The 27,556-nt window shown below is 38.8% G+C and overlaps 1 protein-coding gene across 3 annotated transcripts in view; it reads left to right on the top strand.

Annotated features, from left to right (window-relative positions):
* The window catches only part of LOC104324843 (gamma-aminobutyric acid receptor subunit pi-like), a 50,577-nt gene extending 34,135 nt beyond the window's left edge, over positions 1–16,442 (top strand). Inside the window, exons 8-10 of one of the 3 annotated variants that reach the window (XM_069796699.1) lie at positions 8,434–8,586; positions 9,467–9,660; positions 15,289–16,442. In XM_069796699.1, coding sequence (XP_069652800.1) covers positions 8,434–8,586; positions 9,467–9,660; positions 15,289–15,600 — 659 coding nt within the window. In that variant the 3' untranslated portion in view covers positions 15,601–16,442. The other 2 variants (XM_069796697.1, XM_069796698.1) reach the window with 2 other exon arrangements.
* Positions 16,443–27,556: the final 11,114 nt, after the last annotated feature.

Genomic DNA, 27,556 nt, shown 5'->3' with positions numbered 1-27,556 from the left:
AGGTTTTTTTTTTGTGTGTTTTTTTTTTTTTTTTTTAGGAAAGCAGTGCCTATTGTAGCCCCTATTAAAATTAAAAAACGAACCAGTTTATGGAACTCTGTAATCACTTTTGAAGTGAAAAATGATGCTTTGCACTTCCTTAACACCATTAATAGATATCTGAGAGTATTTTATAAATAAGTTACATTATAAATAACAGTTATTTGTAACAGTTATGATTCAAAAGGCTAAAGCTAAAGATACGAGAGAAGAGCCGTGTGTAGTATTCCCTAACACAGCAAAAAAAGCAATCAGGATTTGATACTCTGTGAACTTGAACAGACAGTACAGCTGCTGTGCAAGTGAAATATTGTACAACAATGCAAACCCCGAGATCACGTACAGCCACTGACAGAGCCAAATTTAAAATGTAGTCAGCAAAATTCCTGCATAAGTAACTTCGGTAAATTTAAGAAAAGGGCATTGTGGATTAATCTTGTTTATAGGACAGCATGTATCACATAATAGTAATCACATTATTGTAATCACATAATAGTAAGTCAGTTCAAATAATGTTAGCTAGATTGCTGGCTAGGGGTTGGCGTTGATTTCCTTTTGGTACAGAACAATTTCATTTTGGATATGGCTAAGTTAATTGCTAGAACCACTTCCTACATGTCTTTTAACTATAGTCCTTATTCTGCATGCACTGATACACTCTTGGACCCCAAAACCATAAATCTGCATCAGTGGCTGCTGGGTTTTTATTTTAGCTGTCTAGCCAACACCACCTGCATTCTCAGAGTAATAAATAGTGATATAAAAAGCTTGCCTTTCTTATTGGAAAAACATAAAAGCAATGAAGGACTGTTACAGTCTAGCTTTTTGTGTAAATAATCATAGAAATAAGGCTGAAATACACTTTAAGAATTCATTTAATCTATTCTCATGTTGCAAGGCAAGGTCATCTATATCTACAGCCTACTTCCTGACAGATGTTTCTAGGAGTAAGTTAGACAAACCTCCAAAGTGTCTGCTTCACCCTCCCTAGGTGATTTTTTTCTGGTGATTATTAGATGCATATTTTCCTGATGTCTAATCTTGATCTCCCTTGCTGCATTTCAAACCCATTATGTGGATATAGAAGACAAATTTCCGGCTCTTTTTCAGCAGCCCTTTCGCTATTTCAGGACAGATATATCTTTTCTCAACCAACACTTCCTTCTTTTTAATTCATATAAACGGTTTCCTAGATCTCCTGTCTTTGCTATTGTTCTCCCATTGAAATTCTCATACCTTTGCTGATGTGCAGCACCCAAAACCGGGTACCCTGTTCCCATCAGATATCCTCCATACAGGGGAGGGTTTACTTAATGCATTTCATGAACTCTGTTCCTCTTTATCCATTCTGGGTTGATATTTGCTTTTTTTGCAGAAAATTGTTGTGCATTTTTTACCTTGCTCAGCTTGCGATTCCTTCTAGTACTCTACCTCCTTTATTGTCCTGTAGCCACATATTCCCTGTGCTCTGTTTAGGGAGCTACCAATTCCTATCTGAATGTAGGACTTTGTACTTGCTTTTGTTGAATTGCATCTTGTTTTACTCAGGCTGATAGTTGTTGGGATAATTTTGAACACTAATCCTGTTCTCCAGTGTGCTAACGCTCCTCTCTTAAAAGACACTCGGTATGTCATCATGTTTGTTAGTGAGCGGTACTGGGCACAGGACAGACCCATGTGTTCCCACTCAATAAATGTTTCTATTTTCACAGCAAGCGATAGCTAATTAATCTCAATTAACTTTTTTAATTGGAGAAAGAAGCAAAAATGTCATTTAATACTTGAGGCTAATTGGCTGCTGACAGCTTTTCTTCTGGTTGGCAAATTTCCTTAAGCCTTGCTCTCACTACTGCAACCCTCCTGCCAAGTCTGCGGCAGCAGCAGGAACGAAGAGGCTCAGCTTGCTCAGGTCTCGTCTAACACTGAGTCTTCAGCCTGAGCCTGGAAGGCAAGGAGAGTTGTATCAGGCAGTCAGGGCTCTCAGTGCTTAGAAAACTATGAACTTAGCAAAGTGGCATATTCAAATGGTATCTTGGCGGAACAGAGGGAGAGAAGAGGCAAAAGCATAAAGTCAGTCTCCTCTCCTTGACGCACAAAGACAAGACACCTGCCCTCTTGAAAAAGACTGCAAAGGGAGCTGGCTGCTGTTCCTTGTCTGCAGTCACTGCCAGGGTTTTGATGTCTATCGCAAATCCTGCTTTAGCATCCTTGGGCTAGAGGTCTCGTCAGACCTTGTTTGGCTATGCAGTGTTGAAACTGTTGACCCCTGGCTGCTCCATGTTATCGGCTTCTCAGGTGGGAGGTCATGACTAAGCCAGTAATGAGTTGCTCTCATTTATAATTAGTGATCTGAGAATCACCAAGTATATAAACTATATATAAAGGGTGTATATGAGTGTATAAATATAACAGACTCCTACACAGAGTGAATGTTCATCAGTCAGTCTCTTTCTCTTGAAATAGAGACATTACTTTGGTTTGTCCTACAGGCCCATCGGCAGTTTCCCAAGGCTCAGGGATTTCTCAGTTAACAATCAAAGTTTTCTAGGATTTTCAATTCTTCTTTTTTGAGGTATGGTACACTGAGTAACTTCTCTCATTCCCTTTATCAGTTCTTTTATAATCGGTAAGTGCTCTCTAATTGTTATTTCTGAGAACATGTTCTTTGCCATACAGGGCTTACATCCAACCTCAGAACCATATTCAGTATAATCTTATCTGGTGAGCCTTTGGTCTGCCTCACCTAAGATTCAAGCAGTTACACATGCATCTGTTATCATGTTATGTTCAACTTGCCTATCTGAGCTCATATAATCACTCTTTGTAAACGAGGTTGTCCACTTGAGTTGATGTTGAAAAGTTTTCCATCGTGAGTTGTTTTTGTGATAGTTCTGTAAGGTAGAACAGTTCAGAAAGAAAACAGTTTTGGAAAATGCATTGAAGAACTTACAGTAACATAAAAAACATATGGAAATGCAATAGAATGAATATCAAGGATATTAAGAAGTGGCATTTTTTTGTTAACTTCTGGGAAGTTCTTTGTAGTATAGACACAAATACACATAAACACTTGGAAAACTTACCATGGCATTATTTTTTTGTACTTTTTTTTTTACAGGTAAGCTAAATGGATAGATATATCTGCACACCAACACTATATGAAAGGGTTTGTTTAATTCTTAGGAAATGTGAATTTCAAACTCATTTTGTGTAAAGCATTTTTGTGAAGATGAAATGCATGTTGAGAAACCTGTCCTGATCTTTCATTTCCTTTAGTTCACCTCTGAAGAACAAGTAGGAAAAGAGGTAGTTTATAAGGTCTTGACTGTGAAGAACAAAAGACTGATTGCCCTCTGAGGGAGGGACAAAGGAGCTGTAATAACAAATTAGCCATATATATTGACACCCTTGGCATCCTACATCAGTCAGGGAATTACATTTCAGGTGCACAACTTATTTGTGGGGTAGAAGTGGGGGCACTACCCATTCCTTAATGCATATGTTCATTGTAAACAAGCAATAAAAAATATGTTCATTGTAAACAAGCAATAAAAATCCTACATTTTCAGCACATAATTAAAGCAGTAAAATTTTATTTAAAGCTTTCTCATACTGTGCCCTTAAAAGGTGCAAGAAGAGAAGAAAACGATGCATTGGTAGAGTTATACTGACGCAGTTGTGTGAGATGTACATCACATATTTTAGCTGGCACCCAAGGGGTTAGCATACATATTTCATGATAGAGAAGAATGTGCTCTTTGTGCCTGACTGCACACCCCTGTGCAGGATACCAAAGTGCTTCTTACATAAAGAGTGATGTGGAGCAGTCTGTTACTGGAGTAGAGTTCATCAAAAAGTCCACAGAAAGTAACTGTGGGGAAGATGCTCCCATCCCGTAACACCAGAGTGGGAGTTAGGAACTGGTGACAGCGTTTGTAGAGCATCAGTCCTTCCTTCAGGCACCTCTGCTGTGAGCGTCCGGTGGTCAGAGGGCAGCAGGACAGAGCAGAGAGGCAGCATTCTGCCATCAGCTGGGAACAGACGCCATAGAAAAATGAGACAATCAAAACAGACCTAGGGTGATAAGAAAGCCTGTTTGTTTAGGTTTATATCTATTTCTTAGGCAGTGCAGCAATAGTCAGTGCTGATAAAATCATCAGTGTTATGGCAAGATCTATACGAAGTGTCAGATAGGCAGTGCTGTAAATTAGAATATCGTTTTCAGAAGCCAAAAGCCAAACTTCAAAGGCAAGCTATAAAGAGGAATACACTAGCTTCTCTTGCCTTCAGAAAGATCTACCTTAGACCTAGATCTACACCTGCTCAGCTACTGGGAAAGAGTCTTTGCTGGTATAATTTTTATGATACTGAAACAAAAGTAGTTAGCTGGAACCAACTGAAAGTTGATTTCTTTCACCTCTTTCTACTTTCTAGGGTACTCCTTTTTTTTTCTTTTCTTTTTTGAAAAAGCAGTAGAGAGAGTTAGAGTAGATATGGAGACTATAGTCTGCTATCTAGATCTGTTCTTCATCTACAAGCTAGCGCTACTGTCTAGTTTTGTATTTCTACCCGCTAATAAATTCTATAAAGCCCAAGTAACTCAGCTTAACCTTCTTTCGCTGTGGGGTGGCCCAAGTAGAATACCTCACCTTCTGGTGGGTTTAGAGTATACATACTGACAGTCATTTAAGTTCAGATGCATCTGAGAAACTTAAACACAGCAATTCGATACTTTGGCAAGCACTAACACTCTGACTTTGCTGCAGAGTTAGCTATCTGCACAGACATTATTCCTACCACATTATCAAATTTAAATCACTGAGGTGACATCCGTCATGGGCCAGAAACTTGAATGAAGAAGCATCTTCTCATTTCAATGCAAACATCTTGTTGTCAGTAAGACTCAAGCAAGGGGCAAACTTGACAGTTTTGAGGGGTTAACTCAAGCTGTATTTGAGCTACCTAGTAAAGCCAGGACTAGGATTACATGAACCTGTTTCACTTTGATCTGAGTGATGGCACCACAGCCTCAAATGTGCAAGTCAAAGGCAATGAGTTACATCATTACTGTCTCATATGCTACTTAGGTAAAGGAGTAGCAAATCTGTTTCTTTCTAAAGATGATAACTTTTGGTACACGTGGAGTATAGATGAAAAAAGGACTGTAATATTTCCCTATCTTCATTTTGTCCTATTGCTCATTTCTTTAGCATGATAAGTATGCATTGCATACTTTCCTTGACTACTTCTTCCTTCAGTTTATTACAGGAGGAGCTCATATGAATTCTATATATAGGTTGCTTCAAAATTTCCATTATAAAAGCTCTTCTGCACTCTTTAGAGAAATGCTGACACTATTATTATCATGTCCATGATGTGTCTTTGGATTCTGGCAAGCAGAAAGCCTTAAGGTTAGATAAATGCCTTTTCTTTGTTCCCCCAAAAGACACTCAGCTATAAGCTGTTACATCTCTCTTTCTCTTTGTTGTTCACATTGCTTCAGAAATTTCTGGCATCAGGAAAAATAACACGAAAGAACACAGGAACATTCAAAGGACTTGTCTGCACTTGGAAATTGCAGCAAAGTGGCAAAGTGTGACTTTCAAGTTTGATATTTTGAACTAACTTCCTATGTACATACTTGGCTTTTATACTAAGGTGAACAGAGATACAGTTGTAGGGTGCTAATGAGGAGAAGGTATTGCTGTATGGCTATTATGTATCAGCTATTTCAGAGTTTTCCTTCTTAAAGACAAGCTCTAAGGCTGAACCACAGGAACTCCCAAGTGCCTGGGGTACCCTGCAGGAAGCATAGTCCAGTCTCTTCACTCCCCTTTGCTGGGTACATGGCACCACATCCTTCCCTTTGGTCAGCACAGAAACACAGTGCAAATGACTTTTGTGCAGGATTCAGTTTCCTGCTGATGATTTGCACCCTCTGCACTCTCGCACGAACTCTGGGCTGACACCCTTCCCTCACTGACGGTGGCTGTGCCATCGTCCTTTGGGTGCTAGCTACAACCATGCCACAGTAATGACAGTTTGAGGTACAAACACTGCAGAGAAAATCACGTCTTTCTATTTAAAAGTATCTGGTTTTGAGTGCTAGTTAGACAGCAGCCTAGAAGATTGCATGCAAAATTAATAAAATCCCTAACAGTTTTTATTAAGGTTTTAAGTGCTTGCTCTTGCACACTAGGAAGGCACAGATTTACAATTGCCTGTACAGCCCTAATTGTCTTTCCCTAAATATGCTTTATGATGTGGTCTTTTATTGTACAGACTGAGTGTTCTTCCATAGCACTAGTGCTTGATTTAGTGCAAGGATGAGTGCAGACAGAAGCAGAAGTAATGCTGCACAGTCAACTGTAAGTTTTGCACTTCCTAACTTTTGAGTGCTTTACTTTGGTCTGCTTACACTTAAAATCAATTTTGGTGAGCAAAATGACTTTTACTGAAACAGCTGTACCGGTAAAAGTCACAGTATTGATAGAGGTACACTAGTGTAATGTTCCTCTTTTCACATAAAAATTATGATAACAGTATAAATCATCTTTGTATCTCCTGCCTCATGGAGAGAGTTAAAGTCTACTGTCTGTCTTTGTATCCTTTTTTCCATCAGTCAGAAACTTGAAAAACTCAATATGTTGAACTTACAAAGAAAAACCCTAATAAGTACAGTGTATTTGTACCTTCAGGAGGAGGAAGAGCTGACTACCCAAGAACTATTTAGTCTACTAGCGAAAAGGCAGAGTCAACACAGCAGAAAGCTGTGAAGTCAGGTTAAGATTAGAAACTAGGCATTTGTTTTTAGCAGATAGAATGATTTTAATCATTGTAACAGATTACTGAGAGAAATGGGGGATGCTGCATGTCTAGATATCCTCAGATGTCTAGATGGCTGTGTGAAAGGTGGACTCTATGCCAAAGTGATTGAGTTCAAAGCAAGGGATAATTGGGGGAAATTTAATGACTTGTGATTAGGGTCAGACTACAGCACTTAGTGATTCTTTCCAATTTTAAGAGTCCTATGAAACCTTATTGTTCTCTGGATTTGTTTTATACAATACTTCTAAAAATGGAAATTTAACTATCCCTTTTCTAGCCTGGGAGCAAGAAGACATTTCTTGGCATCCATTACTTGCGCTTACAGCTTTTAAAAGTACTCTTCTTTGAATCCATGTCTCACAGTGCACCTGAGGGATGCACAAATAGCCTGTCTATGCATTTATTATTGTTGCTAAAGTGCATTTACCGTTCTGTAGTTCTGTCCTGACTCTCAGCACTCAGCACTGGAAACAAACATAGGTCCTGGAGATCGTAATTTGTTGGATTAAAATAAGTGAAGCCAAAGCTATCTGACCACAGTATATTCAGGCATTACTCTCTCACTGATATTCTGGTTCAAGAGTTCTGTTAAAATAATGTTTTAAAAAACTTAAATACTTTAACACTTAATTTTGAACTTTGAATGTCAGAATAAAAAGTTTGTTCTGCACGTTTAAGTTAGTAAAAAGCAAGCTTTTGCCTTACTTTGATCCGTTGGACTGGTAACAATTTCAGATCCTGCACTTCTGTTGCCCAAACATAGCCAAATTTTGCTCAGTTAGTGAGCTGGATATCAAATTCAAGCTTTGCTTACCAGTGTGCTGTTCACTAATGAAACCCAATTCTGTCTTTGACTGTGGGCCCAAACTTTCACCTTCTGGAAATCACTCATTTAGAAGCAAACCATTTGTGCCACAACAGTGACACCACTCAGAACACCACAAACACTGTAATGCACTAATGTAAAGGTAAAATAGATAGTGAAAATGCAAAGACACTGCTTGTTTTTAAGTAGAATATAAGAGGCAGGTCAGCAGTATCAGAGAAGGTAACTTTGATCCACATCTTGAGCCACAGTAAATGAAAAGGAAAGCAAAATAAACCAGATATCTGAGGCAGTTAAAGATAAGGACCCATGCTAACTTCATAACATTACAATTGTTATTATGCTTGTTTATATAGTAGCTCATTGTGGTAATTCTTCTGAATAGTCACAGCTAGATACATCTGTGATTTCAAATTTCCTTGCATTGTGTTATATAATGAAACATCCTTTCCACACATTGATGGATTTATTTTTTCCTTCACTAATCCTCAGTGAATTTCCAATTATTCTATAATGAAACTCCGGATATGGTGACTGAGTGTTATATATTCTGATTTTTTCCTTCAGTTCAATTTAGAGTCTTTATGATAGAATTTTTCAGTGCAGTGTTTAATTTTTTTCAAGCCTGTTTGTTAAGCTTTTGCTGCATTGCAATGCACAAAAGTAATACAGGTTGATAATTTAAAGAACTTTTTATGAATTGCACCTTCACAATATTTTTTTCCCTGCCCTTTCCACAGGACATTACCCAAAACTAGTGTTTCACTTCGAACTCAAGAGAAACATCCTGTATTTCATACTAGAGACATATGTACCATCAATCCTACTGGTTGTGCTCTCCTGGGTATCGTTTTGGATAAGCCAGTCATCAGTTCCAGCCAGAATCTGCATAGGTGAGAAGCCGATAAACCAAACCAAACCAAGAGTTGGATCATTAAGGTGCTTGCTTTATTGCATGTACATGGCATCCATTTCCAAAAGTTGCAAACACTTCTGAGTTTTATGGAATTACCTTTCTGGTTTACCATCTGCAGTACATCATGCAGATTCCCCTTAAAGCCTTGCTATTCTTTAACTAAGAAAACATCTTTGAGAGCTACAGGAGACTCGGAGGCAGGGGAGGCTGCTGAAAGCAGAGGAAAAAACTCAGTCCTTTTGGAAATAATTTCAACGTATTCAAACACATGGCATGCACAGAAAGAATTGTGAGCCTTTTGTGAGGTCTAATGATACATACTAATTAACACGTGAATAATAAGAGAATTATAAGACATTAAATATAATTAATTTCAAATAAAGGATACTCTGAAAGAGAAAGAAAGCAAAACAGTTCTGATCAGACTGCAGGTGGGGTGGGAAAAACACTCGTACAGAATAGGGAAGAAAGAAAGATTTCACATCAAATGAGGCCAGTGGGCAAGTGCATTGAGCAAAATGATATCTGAATGTTTTAAAGCGAGCGTTTGCATAGTATTGCAATAATAATGTATTAATCATAAATATACATTCTATGACACCAAAATCTCTCTCATTTTAATTTTCAGTATTCTCAGCTTTACAAACATTTTTCATTTACAAACATGTTTTTAAACATTTAAATTCAGGATCACAAGTTCATTTGAAAGTCTTCTTTCCAAAACATGACACATTAAATGCTGTGGCACACTAAGCGTTCACAGAGTCAGGAAAAACTGTCTTGTAGCAGGGCCCTTGCAGTAGAGGCCCTCATTGCTATCCATGTGTTATTAGAACTTAGATTTTCACATTCCACAGGTGTTACCACAGTCCTTACTATGACAACCCTGATGATGGGAGCCAGGACTTCACTCCCAAATGCTAATTGCTTTATTAAGGCAATTGATGTGTACCTCGGTATCTGCTTCAGTTTCATCTTTGGAGCACTGTTAGAGTATGCTGTGGCTCATTTCTGCACTCTGCATCGACTCAGTTCCAAGGAACTTCCAAAGGTATTTTAATTCTTTGACTGTTGTCCTACAAAACAGACTTCAATTATACCTGCTAAAGAGAACGAATTATCTTAGCATTAATGGTAAATGTATTTAAGGAAGTTTGCTTTTTTAGAATAAGGACAGTGAAAACACAATAACCTTGAGAAAAAGAAAAATTATTGTACCTGGAACTTTTTGGAAGAGATCAAACTGAAACACCTTTACATAATGATTCTCTCTTTTGATATGGACTTTATGGCCATTTATCAAGCAATGTGCTAGGTGTATCACAAAAATCACAGGCACTTGTCATCTCCCGAGCAATGGCATACACTTACAGTTCAAAAATTAGACTGAGCTCAGTGACTGGGTCTTATGGCAATGCAGCAAAAAAGAAAAGATTTTATCACATTCCATTTATAAAACCTTCTGCATATGAATGGTACTTGAGTCAGTTTACTAGCAGGCAGCTTCACGTATTAGGTGTATCAGATCTCTATAGCCTTCCACTTACACCTTCTCTTTCAACAGGTGCAGCCGAAGCTCAGACTGGGATTCACTTTCTGTTCTGCATTATTGTTACGGCAGCGCTTTTTGCTGCTCTATCGAGCTTCTCACCACTCTGAAATACTTTGACATATACTTAAAATAAAAAGGGATCAAATCAACATAGGCATTTTTGAGTCTGGTGGTTGTCATCTTGCTGAAATAATCAGGACAGATTAATGAAGAAGTTCTGTCACATCTTCCATCTCCAGTGTTTAGCACTGCTTTCAAAACCAGTGAAAAAGAAATCACAAGGAAGTTGGAAGCTGATTGTCTTGCAGCTTTTAATTATTGAACTGAATCTAATATTCATGATAAAAAAGAAAATTTTAAGCAGCTTATGAAATTTCTGGACAAACAGAAAAAGGTAAAACATGGAAATTGAGAATAACAGAAAAAGGGGCAGGAAGAAGTTTGACTGAGTGCTGTAGGGATAAACGGCCAGAAGAAGGAAGATTGTTAACTATTTAATCCAAACTAGAACAGAGCATCACAAAAGCCTAAGCAAAGCTCCTCAGTAGGGTCAAGAAACAGGATATTGAGTTCAAGTGGAGAAGCTTAAAACCAGTGAAGATTGGCCAAGATGTGGGTTTTTTATACCTAGATAGTTCAACAATTAACATGGGATTTTGGCTGTTTGGATGAGAGATAGGTTCTGTAAATGCACAGGAATATGTTCAAAGCTGTATTAGATCTAGGTGTGTGGAGAAGGACTGAAAAACGGACACAAAGCTGAGCCACCCAGTGCGTTTCAAAAGAAAACATCTAATAGGGGGATGTCTGCAAATGGGCAAACACTCGTTTTGAATGAGGATTTGAATGGAAAGCCTGAAAGTAATTTTTCTTGGCAAGGTAGCATAAGTGACAATTCCCTCTGAGCATATCTGTCTTGTGAAGTAAGTGGTTGTCATTTTGCAAAAAGAGCAGAAAAAAAAAAAAAAGCTTATTGGAGCTTTGGGTAAGAAAGTAAAGTGTTTCAGTGCTTGGATGATTAAGCATCTTTGGATCTGTGCAGGGCACTTATGACTGCCCTTGCCTTCGCCTACCGGTGTCAGATTCCCTTTCATCTGGGGCACAAGTACTAGTGCTTGCAGAAGGGGCAGGCATGGGAACACCTGCACTTGAAAGACGTGCATGCAAGTAAGTGGAGGTACCGCCCTAAAATGAGGAAGGAAGAAAGACTTAACGTGCAGTTTTGTGATGGACTTACTGACTGAAAGGGATGGTCTGTCACTTCAGGCACGTTCCTACCTTTTGCTGTGCATCAGGAGCGACTGAGCCTGTCCAGCTTGCTTCTTACTCCCACAAACACAAGCATATAAAGGAAGGGGCAGTTGTTTGGTCCTAGGTCAACTCAAGACTCCGTAGAATAAGGAAAATGCCTGTCATGTCCTTTTCCTACTGTAGCCAAGGACAAGCACTGCTTATTGAGCAGGGTGCCATGGAGAGCACACTTGACTTGTATTTCTCACAGTAAAAAACAAAACATCACAAGGACAGAAGTACCAGCTAAAATCTCATGTCACTGTCTAGCAGGTACTTAACAATTTCTGTGTGAGTATCGTCACCATAAATGTGTTGTCCTCATTATCGTATTCTCTTGTGGACACAGGTTAATTGGAAATCTCACTTCCCAGTTTGTTATTCCCATATGCAAGCTGATACAAAATTTGCACTCAGAATTATGTAAATAAATGTAGGAGGTGAAGTTAAAATGTAACCCTCTGCCTTGTATAGGAATTAGTTGTACTGGTTTGCTTTCCGGTTTGCTCTTTAAAGTGGTTGGGCACTGGCATATCAGGTCCTTTTGAAGCTCTTGGGTTCTCCAGTTTAGAATATAAACTGGTGAAAGGGCTCATTATATCCACGCTTTTGCAGTGTCTCACCTTATGTGAACCAGGACCCACAGCGACAGCTTCAAAGCTAATGGCAAAAGCAGAGGAACCACCTGCTGCCAGGAAGGTCAGGCAAAATAAGCCATTCGCATCAACTGCATAACAGACTGCCTAAATGGAGACGTTGCCTGTCCAAAATCCTGAGTTTCTTCTCTTTTATGCAAAGGTGTGAATTGTGCTGTCTGATAAAACAGGAAATCCTTCCTTGGACTTCACCTGTCTTTCACGTAAACCTCTCCCTTTTGGTCAGAAAGGAGAAAAGTTTGAAAACTGGAAATAAGGTTACAAGGGCAGTGTTCAGCCTACATGGCGTTTCTGTGCAAGCATCGTGCAGTCTTTCTGAACACCGCATAAGGTCTAGGTGTGCAACACTAGGTTGAAATATTTTTAATCTTGAGCATCTTTATTATTCAGTGGAAGTGACAACTTTCCTCAATTCTGTTGGCTGTTAGATGTCAGCAAACACTTCAATACAAACAGCAGCCACAGTAGCAGGTGCCATATACAGTGCTTTTCAGGTGATGTACAGTTCATTTCCTGGATGCTATGGATTTTGTTTCCAAACAGAGCCCTTCTTGGTGCTACCTGCCATTTTCCCATTCACAGCTGGAATCCAGAGAAAACTTAGTGTGACATTTAAAATTAGAGCCACAGTTGAACATTCTCAACGCAATATTTTTTTTTATAATGTAAACCAGCCTAGTCTTTCATTACATTCAGTTCTCCATAGTGAGTTGGAAAAGTCCCTTGATAATCCCAGTTTACAAGACTGCAGTTTTTTATAAACTAGCAGTTGTGGTTCTTCTCTAGACTACCTTTTCTCCTTTTCAAGCAATGCGATACAGCACTTTTGCTGTAAACTTGTCTCTGTTCTGCGAGAGCCCTGCCTTGTAACACTGCGAACAGAATCAAGCACATACACACCATGTACGGTATTTTCTGCTTAAGTAATAACTGCCTCTTGGGGAGTAGAAAGGAGTTAAGAACAGCCTAGTGAAGCATCAGCCTCCTGCGAATTGTTCACATGTGGTTGCGTGAAAAGAAAAATGGCACGTACGCAATGTCCTTTCGTGCTCTGCAATAGAACTGATTCTGGACAACTTCTAGCCAGCCCTACCTGAGAGACAGATGCCCCAAATCCTGCCATTTTTGAAGTATAGATGTTGTTTTGCTCTTTTTTCCCTTTCTAAAAAATGGGAGCAGAGGAAAAAACAGCCAGGACTCTTCTGACAGGTTTCTTTATTTTATTAACTTTTGAAGCACCGAATGCATTCCCTAGGCTGTCGCTCTGATGCCTTGTTTCAAGTGCCAGGCGCTGCTGACAAAGGCTCCACTGCCGTCCCCAGTGCTTCCCTCAGCCGCATGAACTTTTTGAAGCAGAAGAGCTAGGTATTTATAACAGAGTGAGGCCCCAAGTAAAACTCCAGGTTTGAGATTTAGTACTACCCTGGGGATTGCTTAAGGTTCCGACTGGAATTTTATGGATTGATCCTCTTAATGCTCTATAGGCAAGATTTCTATCCTGGCCTTTGGTTTCAAAATTCTCATGTAGCTGTGGGAAGCTAGGTGGAGGATGAGTGAGGTTTTGTAGTCCATGTATTTTTAGGATGACACATTGTGTTGAGCTACGTTTATCTCTCTCAAATAAAATATACTGGATTTTTTTGGCAAATTGAAAGTGAAAAGCAGTAATAATCCCTTTTTCTAGCTCCATCTGTTCTGGCTCACTGATTCATAGCAGTCTGAGGACATTGTCCAGACTCCACTTTAATTTTCAAGGACATTACTAATTTTAGATGGAGAAAGGCTCAAGAACTGTGCTGTCTACAAGTAACCTGGGCAGAAGAGCAATTCTGCACTGGCATGGAGATCACTCAGGTGGCTTAATGAGCTTTCTTTGACTTTAATAGCCGGGATATTTCTAAATGAGTTTTTTGTGTGGCTCCACACAGGGCTGTACGTCTCAACTTCTCTAAAGTTTGTCCTTGTCTAGTCTATTTCTTCTCATGGTGCAAATGGAAAAAGCAAATTGGTCAGAGGAAAGAGATTCTGTATTCTACATTTCACAAATAAATTTTTAGCCTTTTCTTGCTTGTATGCCACTCACTGATTTGGAAGGTAATGAAATCATCAGGAGAAAATTAAAATTATGTGTATACCTGCCTGAATTAAAATGACCCTTCCTCCAACTATACAAATTTAGGTTTAGTTTACATACAAACTTGGAGCCAGCTTGGATCTGCTCATATCTCTGCAATATCCCAAACCAAACTAAATACCCCAGAACTTTCAAGAAAGTTTGTGTTTAGAGCTGAAGCTGCAGCTGATGTCTAATCCTGTGTCCTCTGAGTGAGTAACAGAAAACCCGCTGACTTCAAAGAGTGAAGATTTCATACATGAACTTCATGGCTCCGAGCCACTTCTGATCAAAGAAACAAAACCCACCAGAAGGCTTATACAACATTCTCCAAAGAGCTGTCTTGATGCAGTGAAGCACATAAAAATATGCTTAACCTTACCATAACTTTGAACTTAAAGCATGGGTTTCAGGACTTGAAACAAAGTAGTATGAGCTATTTAGTATTATTTAGTTGTGGGCTTGTACCTCCTTGTGATCCTCTTTTTTTGTGCTTTTTGTTGGTTTTTTGGGGGGTTTGTTTTGGTTTTTTTTTAAAGTAATTCGATTTTCATTGCAAAGCACCAGGAATAGAGTAGCCAACTGCACAGAAGGGAAGTGTCTTGTATTCTGGGGTGCTTGATTTGGGGTGCAACCAGCTTGACTAGCTGGTCTGGCAGCTCCCCCACCTTCTTCATTTCCAGACTGGGGCTTTGCTTTACCCGCTTTCTAGACACTGACCTTTGCCAGTATTTTCCCTGAGCAGAAGACAGCTTATCGTTGTGCATTTCATGGATTTGCTGCTGTCTTAAGTAAAGCTTAGTGGGCCATATTTGAACAAATCCAGCTTTGCTCAACAGTTGTATGAAAGCTTTTGCAGTAAGATGTTAGTTTAAGTCAGTGTTTTTCCTGTAAATGGAGGCTTTGAAAGCTGAAAGGAGCTCTCTGGTGCAGGTAGGTGCTCACCCTTGTAATCAAGAAGCAAGCTACAAGAAGAGTCGTAAGAAAAATCCTATTATTTGCTGCAGCTTTAAAGTAAACAGGTGATGAAACATGCATTTAAGTACCTGCTGTTTTGTTTCCTATCAGGATGAGGATGAAGAGGCTGAAGAAGAGAGGAATGGAGTCCTGGCAGCAGTTGCTAACAGTTGCAGTGCCCCTGACAATGCCAACAAGATCGATTCAAACAAGAGCAGCAAAACCAGCATTGACGGAAAAAAGGAGAGAAGTAAACACAATGGGTGTAGTTCACCAATGTCAGTAATGAAAAGACTTTTCTGTATCTTTGATTGCTTCCATGTTAAAAATCCTTACCACATAGACAATTACGCCAGATTTTCTTTCCCGTTATCATTCATCATAATTAATGTATTTTATTGGGTATATTATTTGTATTTGTAAATATTTTAATGTGTAAAATCGCTTTCAAGTTTAGAAAGTGGATATGGGAGGGGAAGTTGCAGAAGAATGAAGAAGTTGCATTTGGATAAAGGGATATGAAAGGACATGCCATCTTTTCAAGCATTTCTATAAAGTTTATTGTTAAACTCACTTTTCCACTGTTAAATGACTGCCATCCAAAACTGACTTTCCTATTAGCATGCATGTCCCATATTGAGCTATTTATCAAAGGCCAATAAGTCCTTTTTTAATATTTTAATGGTCAACTTTGTAAAATAAGAGTTATATTGCACTTGTTTCTGAACTGCATTGAATACATTTAAAAATAAAAGCAACGAAGTGTTGTTTTCCTGCTATGTTTTCAGTATTCAGTTCATTCTAGCTAGTCAATAATGCATAAATTTTCCAGATTATATAAGAAAATGTATAATTGCAGATCAAAGTGGTTTTTCTTCATAGCAAGAAACAGCTTTGAAGGCATGGGCTACCAACACAAACCAAACAATATATTCATCTTTGTAAGGTCACAAATATGTATCGAGACTCTTCCCTACATCTTTAGACAGAACTCCCATAGGCATCAATGGCTTTTCTGAATAAGTGCAGGGCAGAATATAGAAAGGGACTGGAGCCAAAAGGTATAGATCCAGAGAGATGGATCTCTCAAGTGAGGACATACTTAGGTGTTGGCCAATCCTTAATGGAATATGGCCATTTATCCTGACATTAATACTCTGTACTCTGCTCAGTCACAGCTTCCTGGGTAATTATTATGCAGAGGAAAAAATTGATATGCTTAATTTTCAGCTTAGCAAATTTCTCTTGAGCCATTAAAAATTTCACGTAAAGATGAAAAAGCTTACATCTTGAATTGAAAAGAAAAGTGAAAGTTTTACACAGATGAAATTATGACCTATATGAAAGAATAGTTACACTTGATGAAAAACCATAACAGTCTTTCTGAGTGGTTACTTCACTGACAGATATTACAAAAGTTATTGATATGGCAACCTGCTTCTTATACTGCGGTCTGGAAGTTTAGAAGCACTTATTATTATACCTTTTTCCTGTCCTTAATATATGTGTGGGTTGTATATATATGTATAAATGTGTATATGTGCTTTTATAGGCTGTGTACTTTGGCATTTATGATGATCTGACACACTGCACACATAGAAATGCATTAAAAAGCTCCCATAATATTGACACTCTTTGATGCGCCTTTCTACCAGCACGCTGCTGTGAAGAACACCATTACATGAGAAGAAGGGAAGTGCAAAATACCAGTGTGGGTTAGATTTGCCCCTGCTCACAAGTAAATCCATAAAAATCACTGCACACTGGTAAACTATTATTAGGTCAATAAAATCCCCTCAATATTTTTATTTTCTAAGAGGGTTGAGTACTGAAAACTTGTTTCTCTACTGTTATCAGTAACGCCTTTTGCAAGGCTTATTGAGGCAATGCAACTTCATAACAGTCTAGTGGCTTTTGGTACCTCGTGACTCTTCTGACATTCATATAAAAGCAAAAGCATTCAATAAATCAAACCAAGACTGCCTGTGTTAAGGACAAGTAAAAAAAGTTGTATTTTTCTTTCATCATTCTGCTGTTGCAGATTTAACCTTAAACCCCTTTTTCAGGAAATGAGGTGTGAGATCTCTCTCCAGTTCTTACTCCCATGAAATTCACAGAAGGCATATGGTAAAGCTCTGTATTTAGTTTCTTGAATTTGAAGTTTACATTAATCCGGAATCTTTTCAAATAGTTATCCACATGTTGCAAGTTACCTGTTGTGTTAACACTAAATTTGGGATTTACATTTACTACAAGCATAAAGTAAGCTTTTAGAGTTTCATAGCTTCCAATTAACTTGGAGATAATTCCTCTTCAATATTCTTTTAGAAAGCTGCTGAAGGTCTGGACAGCTTTATTTACAGTGCATTAACTGATAACAGGGTCTGTTTTCCCACTGATGTGCTAATTGTAAGCAGAGTTACATACTGAATTCCCCCATGTTTTCATGAAAGAATAGGCTGCACAGCCAGATTATTTATTATTCTGCTTTGCATAATTCTGCATTAATTTCTAATTTGAAAAACAAAACTTGGTTTGACACGAATTTGTGTAAGTAAAAGATGTTCCCTCCAGGGGACAGGGGAACAGATTTTTAGTGTGGTGTACGAAGAATAGCATTTAAATGATCCCATTCAAACATACAAATCTCTCCCCAGAAACTATCAAATTCCTTGGAGTTAGCTGGAAAGGCTCTTCTAAGTAAATGGCATTCATGGACAATGGCATTCACTGAAGGCTAAAACTCAGAGGTAAATTAGAGATGGACAAGTTGCTTTCAGAGCTAAGAATAGGGGCCAAAGTTGAGGCTGAGGCACTCAAAGCTAGCCTTGGCAATGAAAATGGATTTGTTCTCATACCTGGTGAAAAGGAAAGGGGAAAGTCCTTGGACTTTCCACAATCACTTTCTGGTTGATAGTTGTCTTTCTTTTGCTTACTTTGATTTTAATGTTTTCTGATCAGAGACCTTCTCAGACTCATAATTCAGAAATGTCCTGTCATATTTTGAGGCCACTTGAGGCAGATGTACACGTAGGGACCCGAGGTCAGTGAAGGTGGGTAGCGGCACAAACTGATGATGCACCTTCATGTAACTTTGCTGTTAGCAGGAGGTGCGCTATGTTCCACATGTATCTGAAGGCAGCAGCCAGCCCAAGGAATAAATTTCATTCCTCTGTGAAATACCTGCAAGCCTGGTTTTTGGTTTAGCAGCCATCTCACAGGTGTCTAAGCATTGTGCAGACTAGAAAAACATCTCTGACCTTAATAAGCTCTTTGGTATTATTGTCCTTCTTAATGGAAAAGTATTAGGAAAATGAAATCTTTTGCTGAGCTATTTCTTGAAATATAATGATGATTTTTTGAGATTTTAGACATTTGAAGGTGTTAATCCTTGCTACCTTTCCACTTTGGCAATTATCTGGTGTGTTTCTCTGATTCAGCTATGTTGTAGGTAAGTACTTCATGCAGCCTGGTTACTGGGATGGTAGTTGGGATGTTTTGAGAGTATTTGAAATATTCCACCTAAATCAAAAGAGAACTACTAAGGAAGGTGACGTTTAGAACAGGCATTCATTAGCTTTCTCATAAACTAAGACGGCATTTCAAATGAATATCAGAACATGTATTTATTTTAAAACATAAACAATAAAATACCCCATCTGAATACTCCAGTCAACGCATATGGCAAGCATAAGTTAAGGGCATCCATCTGTTGCTCTGAGTACCCATTTTCAGCACAGTGGCTTGCTTTATTATCAGTGCAGCAGTAACTTAAACAGATCGGTTTTCTTCCCTGCAAATCTCTTCATTGTTTGTGCTAATTCTTTTAAGAGCACTGTTATGTCTTTTGGCATGGGGAAATGTATGAAAAAAAATGATGCCCCACATTGCCATTTTGCAATTCAAAAAGAAATTAACAAAAAGACGAGAGATTAAAGAAAACCTACGTAACAGTAAAGCTGATGACAGCAGCAGCAGAACATAAAGATATAAACCTTCTGCTTTCCGCTAACAGCCCTTGCCACTGGTGTGGTGTAGCAGAGTGCCTGAAACACCTCTACGAGTGCAACCTGAAGAGGCTACTGGAGACCTGGCGCGGCTGGTACAATTCACGCCATGCAGCAGTAGATGGAGCTAATTAACTACTCTTCATGATTGAATGAGCAAATATAAATGGCAAATGCTAGTTAAGGAGGACTCTAGGGAAAAGCTATTACAAGCTGACATTTGTACTGTGGTAACTAGGTCATGTTTGTAGTGACAGATTAATTAAAATCAGACAAAACAGCATTGTCAGGTGGACTGCTGAGGACTCCTGTTTTTCACAATAAAGTTCAGGCTTCTCAAACCCAGACTGTTGTTTCCATCATTTTAGCCACTGAAATCGTTAACCTTGTGCCAGTCTGCACAGTAACTCCATGACCACAGTACTTTGTGTTTTAAGCCTGAATTTTCTATCCTTATGTCAAGGTTTTCTCCTGCAGGTTATAATATTTCAAATCAAAGTATTATAGCACCTCAGTATTTCAAGGCAGGCAGGACAGTGGCTGTTTTCCTATATATAGTATAGTTTTCCTATAAATATTTATGAATCCTAAATAAATGTTCCCAGGTAATTCACTGGCACACTGCTAACAGTTGACACAAGGATCAAATTAATTTTAAAAGCCAGTTGAAATCTTTTGGAAAAGTTTCCCTTGAAATATGGTTTGTTGAAACGGTGGGAAACTGAGCCGTGGGAGCCTTCTGGGCTGATTAAACAGGTCGCTGAAAGAACAAGCTATCTCAATCTGAGAGCTGAAGACTGGAGTGGATTCTGCTTAATGTAGAGAAGTGGGTGCTTGACAGTGCTTAAAGCAGATAAGCTTGACATGATTTTGAAGTCTGTAATGGATTTGCCATTACTTGTTATATAACTTTATAATTAAAACCAGGGGTCCACTTTAATAATATTGCCAAATTCAGCTTTTCATCAGTTTCCATTTGGAGACATCTTTCTTCCCCAGTCCCATCTGACAGTCAAACTTTCCATCCTCAGGAAGAGAAGGATAAGGGCACATTTGGGGGCATTTCAGTCTCTTGATGTGAGTTTATTCATATAATTTGGGTTCTGGGTTTCTTTCCAAACTGGAAAGGACCTTATTTTCTCATTCCAGATCAAATGCAGCCAAAACTTCAGAAGACAAAAAATGCCATAAGATTTTAGCACCATCACATGTGCACACAAACCATAACCTTGATTCATTTTCAAACTCTGCTCTGAATTTAAATTTAATCCAGATTTAACCACAGGATAACCTCATCTGTATTAATGCACAAACAGCTGCACCACTATTGCTTCCCTTGCCATAGCAGGTAACTTTAGAACCTAGACAGTAAAAAGATTTGATACCAGGGTTATTTGATTTCTCAGAAAGGAGAGGAATGTAATTTTTCTGTTTTAAAGGCAGGTCAGGAACGGATCCAGAATAGCAGCTGTGGCTTTAGCCGAGGCTTGGCCACTTTGGAAGCACAACAAGCTGGCAAAGTTAGAAAAAAATTAACATGAGAGTATAAAATGGATTTCAAACCTGAATTACATATTGACATTCTCAGCTTGTATGCCCCTGGCCCTCATGCTGATGTTAATGATGTTGCTACAAACAACATTCATTGCATCTAAGAAACAGTAACAAACTTGTGAGATTTGCCAGCGTGGGTAAAGCTAGCTTTGCACCCACAGGTATATTCCTGAAAGATGCAGGAGAAGGGATTGTCTGCTCCTTTTCGATGTCCCAGTTTCTTTAGGAGCCAGTTCATTTCAGTCCACTTCCAGTTTTGGTTTATCGAGCACCTGCTTTGGATGAATGCCACTACAAGTTGAACAAGAATCACGTAACACTGCATTAGTCTCTTCTAAGGGAACCATCTGTTCAATTATATGCATTTAAATGCTAGTCCATTAGACTCATACGCTAAAATATGTTATGCATGTAGCTAATTCGGTCCTAATCAAACTGCTTTCCATTCACAGCAATATGTTTTTTATGATATCTAATGCATACAACTGTCCTTTTCTGTGGTATTTTCCATCCTCATGAAGAAAAGAAGACCTATAGGAAAAGCTTCTACCCTACACTATCAGTGTATGAATTGGTCAAAGGGATCTGGTCCAATCCTTGCTGTAGTTTTATAAGGCTTACCTTGACAACCTCTCAGTGCATTTCTGAGAACAGAAGAACTGACAGTCTTGACCTCTCAAAATGGCACAATCTTTGAAATAATAATATAGGAGATTAAGGTCTGAAGAAATTTTGTAAGTAGCTAAATATAAATTGGACTTTGTTCTCAACTTCTTTCCCAGAAAGATGAATAAGAGATTGAGCATCATTTTATCATCTTTCCCCATCATTCTTTATGATCTTTGTATAAGTGTTGTGCTCAAGTATCATTTCTCGTACTTTTGGAGGTTCTTTCATAATGAAAGATTCAGAGATGCTTATCATTTTTTGTTTGTTGTTGTTTAAAAGAAAAAAATAAAGTAGGATGTGCAAATAACTGAAAACTTTGAAGTCTGAGGCTTCCTATGCCCCAGGATAATTTTAATTCTACTGAACATCCTTTTCATGCACTGCTGGTCCACATTTTGTGAAGCCTGATAATAAGAACTGATAACTCTGGAGATTTCCATACATTTCCATAGAGGATCCCATATGGATGCCAGCTACATGGCTGACCCTGCACCATTCAAACCACATATGCTCACAGATGCGAGGGTCTTATTTCAGGTGGAACAAATGACCAGACTCAAAAATGCAAACTCTTTTTTCTGTGACTGTCCTTTCCAGTATGTTCCAGCTGCTGGGTAAAGCCTTGCTAAAGTTTTGGAAAATGAGGTGATACAGCAGCTGTAATCGTAAAGATTCTTTTTTGTGGTTGATCAGTGCCACACTGCACCTCCAATGAAATATGCTGTAAGAGCCCCAAAGGAAGAAGAGCCAATTCCTTTATTTCTACCCTAGTATCCTAACATCCAAATTTCTAATTTACCACTTCTGGGCCAACAATTTCAAAGTTGCATTTGCCTTGGGTTGCCACGCATTACTTTAAAAATCTTTGGACAGCATCTGAATCTTGGTTTCTATAACCCGGCTGTAGATTACTGTTTCTGTAAGCAAGTGCACGTAATGGCCTGAGTTGGATTTCTCTCCTGTCAGATTACTTGAATTACCATGCAGCTCTTTACCAGCAGAATCAAAAACTGATTCTGTATCTTTTGCATCTCTGCATATGCCTGTATTCTAGCTCTAGCATTTCCATCCCCAGAAGGCTCTACATTGTTCTGTGATAATGTCAGGTCTCCAGATGCACTGTCATGCTGTACTAAAGATGGAACTAAAGAGGGACAAGCCAAAATCATAAATTTTAATGCTATTTCAGCATCATCCTGGTCCTGTGTCATTCCTGTGTACACTGCAGCCATCAATCTATGTTTGTCTAAAATAGTTCGTGCCAGAACCTTAAACATAGAGAGGGCTGAAGAGGCTAATTTATTATATTTTGACAAGGACAAGCCTCATCTGGCAATCCAGTGTGGCTGAGTACAGCTGGTGAATAGTGCATCCACTTTCTCAGATCCAAATTGCTCTGTTAGTTTTCATGACCTTCTTATCTCTGTGCTGTCTCTATCCACCCTGGTTTCCTTATCACATAATAGGATTGTGCCTGTATCTTCCAATTTAATTTCTGTTGGCTTTCAATGTGCGTGCTGCTGAGGGTGCGTGCTGGTACGCCAGCCTCTCTTGCTGAGAGATGGGATCGCTCACCCCAAAATGTACTGCCTCATCTGCAGTGTGGGAGACTATTGGCCATGGATGCTGGCTCCTCTTGTCTCTTTGGGTTTAATTTCTGATTTGAATCACTACCTACACCAAGGGGAACATCTACCCACACTTCTGTCTATCAGGAGCTCTCTAGCAAAAAGGTTCGGAGACTTAAACAGATGGGGTGAAGAGTGCATTAGGTTAGATGTATCAATATATCTACCCATTAGTCCACGCTACCTAGTTTTTTGGACCCATTGTTGTATTTTTACCAAATATGTGAAAGGAATAGAAATCTCAGAGATAGGATGTTCCTACAAGCTTCATGAAAATAGCTGTCCAGGTCAGAGAGACATCTGACTGCTACCCACTGAGAAAAACACTACAGTGTGAGCTTGAGTCTTTTTAAATCCCAGAGAATACACACTGAAGAGAGCACATCTAAGTGCCTCACAATTTACATCTTCCAGACGTGAGAGTCAATCAACACCGAAACACAAATCTGGAGAAAATCAGGCTTCATTAGCTCTAATATTCATGAGCTACTTCTCTTCTCTGGTCCTCAGAGACTGAAAGTGAGGTAGATGGGCAGAGGCACTGCTCTCTTTGCTTTTTTCCTGAATTACAGTGGGAGTTAGAATTTAAGTCTTCAGCTTGGCCTGTGTGAGAACACTGTACAAATGATGCTGCTATAGCTATAGAAAAAATATTTATGTCCCTAATCTTCCTCTTGCTCTCATTCTCCCTCCACCCTTTCCTCCTTCTTTCGTCTTTGTAAATGCACTCTTTTAGTATTAAACTGGCATTTTTTTAAGCTGAATTTAAATGTCTTGCTTGGTGACATGAGCTAAATAAAAAATCAGCCTGCCTCCTTCACCTCTGGCCCTGGATAGGCTCATGGAAATCAAACTGGAACATACAAGGGGAAAGAGTTACTGAAAGAAGTGGCTTTGCCTTTGTAAAAAAGAACAACTAAAGTGAAAATGCTAGCTTGTAGCTGAAAAAAAAATTATTGTATTCATCTCCCGAGCAGATTATGTATTTGTAATCCTTATTAAAGAGCAGGTCACTGGAATTTTACAACATATGCAGAAGATATTTTTTCTAGATCCTGAAAAACAAAATAATGATCAGAAGAGGGTGCTCTCAGCTCATGCAGTTTTGAGGTTTTTTTGGAACATTTTCATGGGAGTCTGCAGAATTTTCTCCTCTCTTTGTTGGGATTAATAAAATGTCTTTTTGTAAAATATTTTCTGGGATTTTGCACTGAATAGATAACCCTTCATACTGCACCATGTGTAAAATATAGGCACAAGTCTTTGATTCTAGACTTTTCTATATGCTTTAGAAGGCTTTCTGTAATATTAACGTAAGTCATTCCACAATGAGCTTGTTGTTTGGGCTCACACTGTTTTCTATGTTATGTTTATGTTCTCATGCAGTCACACTCTGGTGACATTAATATTTAGAGGAACTGAATTCCTAGCACCCATGACTGAGTGCTATGGAAGACTAAAAATTGCAAGAGCAGCAATTCATTCCAATAACACTTGCATTTTTATCCAGGCATGAAAAAGAAACAATAACATATAGCTTCAGTGATCAATTTCCAATTATTGAAATATCCCACATAGCTAAGTATTCACAAACAATTGACTAATTGATTGTTAGAGAAGAATTTAATGAAAACTTAGTGCTGCCTATAATGAGTTTTTTAGCAAAGCATTTGAGCACAGAGTTCACTTCAGGGAGTGTAGTACATCAGAAAATAGCTGACATTTGATAAATTTTATTAAAGCAGTGTTGATGTTGTGGATAAAAATAAGCCTTTTAAAAGTTAGTTGATATATGTGTGCAGTTTCTGCATTTTTTGAAGGTCCAGTCTTTTAAGGTGACGAAATTTTGCTGTGCACACAGCACTAGAACACAGGAATAAGTCATAGCTATAATGCTAGACGTTTGCAGACTCAGTTTTCTTGTCTGAAGTGGTATAGCAGAGGGTAAATTCAGGTAGAAGGAAGGCATCCTCTTTGAGTTGGTGCAATGCAGCATTTAGCTCTGGTCCAGCCTGCTCATGGAAGAGAACTACCTGAGTCTGATTCCCCACTACTTCACTTTTCCTAGCAATACTTACTCTTGTATAAAGTACTCTGTAGCCATCTTTTATGAGCACATACAAAAACTGCCTGGGGGGGGAGGCTTATGCTTCTTGTGTTCAACAGCAGTGACTGAAGTGGATTGTAAAAGGATTCTCACTCTCTGTGCATGTATATAGGTATCTACATATGTCTATACATATATCCGTACAAACGTTTCTTGAAAAAGCATGATTTCATGGATTGGTTTCTTCTGCACTTAAGAGACTGCTTTTCAATTATGTGCGTCAACAGTCAGGTCAAAAATCAAACCAAGTAATAAACAGAGCTCCTGTAGGTCCATGTGCAGAGAGGAGCTACTCATCAGCGGCCTTTTGGGAAAGAGTTAAGAAACCAAGCAGAAGAAAAAATACAGTCTCTCCCTCACTGAGTCTGTTTACATTTTGGGGAAAATGGCTGATGTTTGCCAGGACTCTGATTGAGGAAAACCCATCTTCCACCATTTTAAATGTAGGTTTGTGCTTTCATTGTTTTTCAGAAGAAAGGGAAGAAATTAAAGTGAGAAAACACAAAGCCAAGATCAGTTTTCTTATGAAATGTTTATATGAAAGCACCATATTACAAGGAGGTAACCTGTCACTGCTATTCTAACAATTTCCATCCAAGTTCTTGCTGTTCCTGCACTCCTCAACATGACAGGTTAAAAATGAAGGAACTGTGCAGCTGGACAGCGCTGTCCCAACAGTCAGGAGAGAAGCTCATTTCTGGTCTCACATGGACTAGTGTAAAGTGGGACCCGAAGGCATAACATAGAATAAAACATATGAATTACTGGATATCCACAACATGCTGAAGAAGGGAGGTCAGAGACATAGGTCACCTTGTAGCTACTTAGGCTGGGAGAATGTCTGGAGGGTCAGCAATGAGGGTACATTAAAAAGTCATAGGAAAAAGTAGGAACTGAGCCATCAGGTCAGCAATAAGCTAGCACAGATAGAAAGGCAATACATACCCTCTAATCACACCGATGTGAAAGAGACACTAGAATGTGGAAAGAGACTGCAGAGGGATGTTCACAAAATCACAGCTGACCTCTCCGAGACTTGGACTGGGAGAATAGATACAAGTGATCTGCACTGCAGCTAAAACACTGCATTGCAGACAGGAGAACTGAGTTTTGCCCTTTAAGATCTAGCAAGTATTACAAATACAAATGTGTGTAAGCATGACCTGAGAGCTGGTAACACACTGCTTCCATTGCTGCCTAGTAAATTCAGTCAGCTTCAGCTAAGGGATTGTGATGATGTTAGTAACAATCACCCATTTTCTAAATGCCTGGGAGAAAACAAGCAGAGGTGTAATGAGAGCCCCAGAAGATGACACTCTGGAAAGTATCAATCTATTTCACCTATTTCCAAGATAAGTTTCCACCCAAAATGAGGCTACTGTAGTAAAGAAGGGGATAGACAATCCCAGCCCAGAACACCACAATTTCCCTGATTGCCTTTGCATTTGATGAGATGTAGGCTGAACAAAAGAAGAGTCTGAAGGTTTGATTTTCAATAGATTTTATTTCCCACTGACAAACCAGCATAAGGAGCACTGTAGCCTCACAGAGCACTGGATTGCGCTTTTCTGAGACTTCAGTGCTAGTTCCAGCTCTGTTGGTGTCCTTTTCAGCTGAAACCTCCCGACTTACTAGCAGGTCACGTAAAAGTCCTTGGTCTAATAAAGCAAACTGCTATTAGCAGCTATATGTTACTCTTAAAATAAGAGAACAGATTTTCTAGTAGGACTTTTGGCATCCTTGTCTTCTGGACTGGAGAAAAGGAAGGAGCACCAGACTCTTGGGGTATCATTTAGGCCTCATTTCTTTGACTCTATGATGACCTTTATTATCAGGGCAAGTGAAGGCATAAAGACATGTCAAAAGTCATACGGTGAAGATATCTGTTCAGATTTGAAATCTTTCTTGATAGAAAACAGTGTCAATAAAAAGCAGACAGATTCAGTTTATCATTATAAGCTCTGAATCACAGCTTTTTGGATGTGGAAGGCCAACAAACATGAGTATACTATGTAAAAGAATTAGCTGCAAACTATTTTGCAATAGAAAACTACCTTGTATTTAAGGCAAATTTAAATAAAATATCTCAAATAACTCTGTGTAGTTTTTCTTGTTCAGTGGAAAAAGATAATTGCTTTTCGCAAGAAATCATCTTAGCATTTTCTCTGTTTGGTGCCTCAGCCTGCAAAGAATGAGCTGAATTATTCCACTACTGAAAATACCTAAGGACAATGGGCTGTTTTTTATAGGTCACAACAAAGAATTTATATTCAATATTTCTGCCTTGGTTTGTCTCTACCTCCACCAGCACTTTCAGAGCTAGCAAATGAGCTGTGAATAGCTGCTCCTCTGCCCCCAATATCTGAGGGAGCAGCAAGCTGTAAATCGCCATGGCTGTGCATATTCTTAAACAT

The sequence above is a fragment of the Haliaeetus albicilla genome, chromosome 11, assembly GCF_947461875.1.
Source record: "Haliaeetus albicilla chromosome 11, bHalAlb1.1, whole genome shotgun sequence".
Taxonomy (NCBI): domain Eukaryota; kingdom Metazoa; phylum Chordata; class Aves; order Accipitriformes; family Accipitridae; genus Haliaeetus; species Haliaeetus albicilla.
The sequence above is the reverse complement of the archived record's forward strand: the minus strand, read 5'-3'. Positions and strand labels throughout refer to the sequence as shown.